The sequence below is a fragment of the Homalodisca vitripennis genome, chromosome 4, assembly GCF_021130785.1.
Source record: "Homalodisca vitripennis isolate AUS2020 chromosome 4, UT_GWSS_2.1, whole genome shotgun sequence".
NCBI lineage: Eukaryota > Metazoa > Arthropoda > Insecta > Hemiptera > Cicadellidae > Homalodisca > Homalodisca vitripennis.
Genome location: NC_060210.1, coordinates 123,224,382 through 123,230,381, shown reverse-complemented (window position 1 = coordinate 123,230,381; position 6,000 = coordinate 123,224,382). Strand labels below are relative to the sequence as shown.

The window sequence follows — 6,000 nt, the reverse complement described above, 5'->3', positions numbered from 1 at the left end:
ACAGGAAATACATATATCCATTTTTTTATTTCTTGTTTGTGACACTTAGCAATGCCAAATATCTATAACAATGTTATTGTTTATCTAGGATGAATATTTTGAGTTGTTATCACTAAAGCTTTAAAAAAGGGAGTCTTCATAATTAATCTAAAAGCATTTGAAATGTGTTATAATGAAAATAGTGATAAGAAATAACAGAGAAAGAAACTTTGGTGATTAATATATTAATAACTTTTAAAACATAATCAGTATTTAGTTAACTTGATCTACTCAAGCATTTTAATTGCTAAATGCTGTTTTAAATCATACCTATGTTCAAATGTAAAATGACTAAAGTATAAATGATTTTCTTGTTTATGTTTGGAATTTTTCTATAACTAAAATAATTGTATTATAGCCTTTAGAGTGCTGAATAAAGATACACAGTGTGTCTGAAGAAGCCTAATAGCAGCACTTCATGTATTTTGCAATAACTATAGCGTACTAAGAGTTAACTGACAATACAGTCACTGAGTGTATTAAACAATGTTACATAAATCGTTTAATAATTACAGCTACTAGTTTGTTTATGGCAGAAAAGTAGTAAAACAACATCGTGGTCCTGTCTTTCAGTTACTCAGTGAGGAGTAAGCTATATTTCATAGCCACCATTCTCTGTCCATGTGTGAACTGGCGTCTTCTTTTTGTTCTCCCTGATTTGTTTTTCATCAGTGAGAATCGTTTCAACTCTGTGCGTGTCCTGACATGATCGTGTTCTTGCAAAGGATGACATCACATCAACTGACTGAAGTGTGTGAAACTGATTAGACTTGTTTGAGTCAGAACTGTAGTGGTCCAAAAAAAACTTTTTGTCAGTCTAAAACATTCTTTGCTAAACATTAACTTTGCTCTTTGTATTAGCATCGTTGCATAATCTGGAAATTATCAAAAAAATTATCAGTTAAAGTCTTGTTTGATCAGTTTTTGCTTATTTCATAACTAAAACAAACAGTTTGCAGTTTGATTGGACTCTGTTGATATTTGGCCATCTCCTCTCGAGAATGTCACTGAGTATTCCTTAAAATAATTAAAGTTTTTGTGGAAAAACATATGTTTATTGTCTGAAACAGTTTTTTTTGTGAAATGATAATGTTTAATACCTCAAGTTTGTGCTTTTATATTCTCGCTAGCAGTTATCCGCTCCATTGCACATGATTTCCTATTGCTAGCAGGTACGTCATAGGCATATCCTTTTTAAATTATATAATAAACACCCCTGGTGAAGGAGATATTCCAATTTCCTGATCTATTTAATAATAATTGGACTTTAAGTTGAAAGAGCAATGTTTGGGGCCCTTAAGTTGGAGAGTGAAACCGATTTTATAAGTACCAATGAAATACACAAATTGCTCTGTAACATTCCATAATATTTAAATGAGTTGTTTCAACAGTTCCAGTAAAAATTAAGCTCTTCTAGACCAGATTTGAGGAAGATCAAGTCTGTAATAATCTTAGGGAAGGCATTTAATATTATATAATATAATCAAGCCCTATGATAATTTTCAATTGCAGTAGGCATGTTTAAAGGACATAGTATTTAACTTCCATAAATATACAATTTTTTACATATTTTCATGATTGTGGTAACAAAGCAAACTTTACATTGATGTCAGAAATATAATTCACTGAAGCCAGAAGTCCTCATACATGTGCAAAGCCGTGGATAATTACTAGTTCTATATTTAATACCTGAAGTTTGTGCTTTTATATTACTAAATTGTGTGCAAAGGAGCAGGTAACTGTTAACAGTGCAGATATAAGAGACAGTGTAGTCTAACCTATACCTTACATTTAAAGACTGTTATCAAACCTAAATGAGTTGTTTTTTGCCAAAAGTAGGGTGCTCAGAGCACCCTAAGCTGAGCTGTGTAAGTATATATATTTTCTTGATCGGAAAATAGACAAAATAAATATGTATAAATGGCAATATTCTAATTTAATTTAAGTAAATATTTATTCACAAACATTATTTGCTCTGTATGAAGGGATTTAAACCCTGATCTCTTACTTGCCAGGCAAGCAGGTTACCACTACACCACAGAGCCTCTTTCATTGTGAATCATCTATTTCGTATTTAGCTGTTTCTGTCAATATCCGGCAATGACAATATCCTAGTTTAATTTAAGTTATAAAGCTACGCAACAACACAACGCACGGTGGGCTAATGCCATTCTATCTAACAAAAATCCTTATTGTACATTTTATAAAAGCAGTTCACTGTAAAAACTCAAATTACCACCATCACAAGGATAAGGGTATTTTCATGCTGGACAACACTCACTTATTCATGGTTTTTTAAAATAATTTTATTAATTTTCATCATTTAATATACAAAACATTATATCTTCATAACAATCAAAGCCCTATGGCCCAGGCAACAAAAAACTAAATTCTATTTTAAATTACAAAATAAAGGTTTTCATTCGACCACTTATTTTTTAAGTGAAGTAAATAAAATATTTTCAAAACTACTATAATCATTGAAAATTTGTCAATTACAACAAAATAATTAGTATGAAATAGTAAATGTCATACACCATTACAAATGTTACAGATGTTTAATTTACAACATTCCATAAACATTTACTTGATTAACACAGTAATTACCAAATTTGTTTATATCACATATTGATTGATAAAAATTATCAATACTGATTCATGTATTGTATAGTAGATAAATATATGTTACATACTGACAACATATTAACAAACAAACAGCTATACAAAACTGTGCATTCAGGACAAGGTGGCAAGTTCCACCACAGATTTTACATCCATTCATTACATAATCGTATTTACCTACTTTACATTACAAAAACAGCCTTAATTCACATTTTGTTTCCTATTTTTAGAAAACAACAAAAAGATAGTATAAAAAAATTGTTGCAATAAAAATCCAAAATTATGAATCACATACCTATTGAAAATAGATGACTCTGTAATCTAAACCAAAAAAATAAATAATAAACTGAATTATTCCATACAATGTACAAACATAATTTCATTCAATGACATGATCAATTCAAAACTTAATTTATAAAATGCCATTAGCAAAATATTTAGTAGCATCACAACTGATTTTGTAAAACCAAAATGTTTATCAAAGCACGAGGAAGGTAAAAGTTGTGTAAAAAATAAGGTACCTGCATAATTAGAATCACTTCATTTTACGCTCTTTGTGTTTCTGTTTTTACTATACGAGATACTGTCAAAAATATTTAAAGAATCCAAACCCAAAATGACAAATTGCTGTGATAATTCCCTTTAATTTCCACCAATCTAACTTAGAATTCAGATTTGTTTACTTTTTATAACAATGAGAGCTTAGCAAAGAATTTCAAAGTAGTTGGTTGGCACGTTGAAGACAATGATCACTGAAGTTGGCAAAATAATGTACACAAGATATCTCACTAATATGAACACAAGCTACAGATTCTCACAAGTGGGATCGCAGTGAGGCTAGAGTCATGTGATGTCTCTGTCCAAGGGCATGATCTCAAGGTCTTGAGTGTAGTAGCCGAAAGGCTTGATGGGTTCAGTGGGCAGACTGCTGGGGACCAAGGACGAGGTGCTAGGCCCTGCTGTAGCTGCGAGACCCCGGCCCAGGCCGCGCTGGCGAGGGTAGCCTCGGGACCCTGTGTGGCTAGGCCCTGCTGGCCTCAACCTCGGTCTACCTGGCCCTCGCTTCACTCCTGGCGTACCTTCACAGACACTTAATCCTCAGTAAAAGTGATTTAGAAATTCTACTCTAACATAAAATACGATAGTCAATTATAAGTGAGCAGTGAACCAGCAATACAGAATAAATTAAAATAAGGAAATATTTCCATTAACGGATCACAGCAGGTATTTTAAAAGGATTAAGTATTAGATGACAGCTTACCGATATTGGCTGTTAACTGAATAGATCCCCGTGTAGGTCCTCCACGACGAGACCCTCTTGGTCGGCCTCTCTTAGATCCATGGGTCCTCACTGTAACAACATACACGGTTTTCCTCTTTATAAATATTATTTTTCTGTTATCTGGAGTAAATAATTTATGATATTATATTTATAAATAAATATAACAAAGATCCTCACAACATATTAAATAGCAATTTAAAAATAAAACAAATCCTATCTTTGAAAAAATATTAAACACAGAATACTAATCAAAATTACAACTGTGTCATAAATTGAACATCTGTTTAATAGTCGACAGGTGTATATTTATTTGTTTTGTTTATTATTTAGTTAGAGGTTAATGTTCACACTGAAGATGGTTTATACCGAAACACGTGTCTGAAATAAAAGAATTTTAAAAGGGTTTTAGTTTACAATTTATTATTCTAACATAAAGATAGCCCTATAATGTGGAGTTCATAACATAATATATATATATATATATATATAGTACTGTGCCAAAAATATAGACTTTATATAGTAATTTTTATAGTGAAATAAATATCTTTTATGAACAATTCCATTTTTAACAGTACAATATTTTAATACGCTCATCAAACTCACTCACCTTGAGGAATAATCTCAGTGGAAGGTCCGTCAACATCCACAACCAGAGCATCACTGCTTGTATCATCCAGCATCGCACTCACCTGACAACACATCACACACTACAGATATGGTTGCCTTCTAAAAATCAGTTGTCAGTTTTAATATTGGTCAATAACTGTTCCTGATTCATAGTTATGATTATTTTATCCCTTTTATGGCCCGGTTATTTCATCATAGTATATTCCAAACATGCCAAGCCCTTGATCAAGGGCATGTCCACATTTTACATAGATCTACATACAAATTTGTATAATTTTTATTACATTTAAAATAAATTTAGAATTTGTTTTGTTGTTTTACAAAAGAATCATAGTATTAGAAATAGTATTAATACTTTCTATATTAAAACTTGAAAAATCGTAAAATGTTTTTTACATTTATGTTAGGAGGTTTTTAATGTTTTATTTTATTTTCACTTTGAAAAGAATATTAAAGATCTAACTCAATATTTATTCTACATTTTTATTAGTTGAAACAAAACATATTTCTGAACCAACAATAAACAGACAATCTCTTTCATAAAAAGAAATACACAACTCATATAAACGTAAAAATTAATTTTAATTCAGCCTTGGGTATTTTATAACTTTCAAACAAAAATACAAAACTCTTTTAAATATTTTTTTAATTCAGTTTTTGGAAATTCTAAACTAAAATTGCACTTATTAAATTGCCAACCGACTAATCAGCTGATAACGCCAAAGCACCAGGGACTGGAATCACCTAGCCTTCTGCCGACCATACTGTTTTATCATGTTTAATATTTGTGTGTGATAAGCCTATCAAATGTTGTGTTTCTCATACTGTTTATTTATTCATTGTGTTTGTACTGTATTTGTGAATTTTAAACTATGACGACTCCAGATGGATAATCCTCCCTTTTAATATTTATTGACACCGACACCACAAGATGACTTATTAAAAGTCGAAACTTTACTAGTGTATGACTACGGTTTGAACTGTTTGAGAAAGGTACGTAGTTATTGTTGTAGTAAAATAAGAATTAATACAACCTGTTAACATCATAAAAATTCTATGAGAATATATATTCCTAAAAAACTTAATTTACAAAATAAATTATCTTTAGTAAAGCCTTACCTACTCTTTATTTATTTAATTCTCAATTTGTATATACTAAAAGAAAGGATATGACAGCAAAGGTCAGTCTAATAAAAGATCACAGTTTAAATTTGCAATATAACTTGTGACAAATGGTCTCGTTCTAACAAGGCTGCAACTTAATATAAAACACATAACAGCATAGGCAAACACCTTGGATCTCTAAAATTCATTATAAATAGAATTCTCTCAACTTTTTAAACTAACCTTTTCAGTATAATGCCACTCGAACAGAAACAATCAAAATATTTCAGACTACTAATAAGTTCTATGTTGATTAATTCAGCTTT

General features: G+C 30.7%; 1 protein-coding gene across 1 annotated transcript in view; it reads right to left on the bottom strand.

Moving 5' to 3' along the window:
* Nucleotides 1–2,323: 2,323 nt before the first annotated feature.
* The window catches only part of LOC124360091 (chromatin-remodeling ATPase INO80), a 58,278-nt gene continuing 54,601 nt past the window's right edge, over nt 2,324–6,000 (bottom strand). Inside the window, exons 29-31 of the mRNA XM_046813389.1 lie at nt 4,551–4,632; nt 3,923–4,012; nt 2,324–3,740 (exon numbers count right to left, since the gene is read on the bottom strand). Coding sequence (XP_046669345.1) covers nt 3,505–3,740; nt 3,923–4,012; nt 4,551–4,632 — 408 coding nt within the window. The 3' untranslated portion in view covers nt 2,324–3,504. The remainder of the gene's footprint in view (nt 3,741–3,922; nt 4,013–4,550; nt 4,633–6,000) is intronic.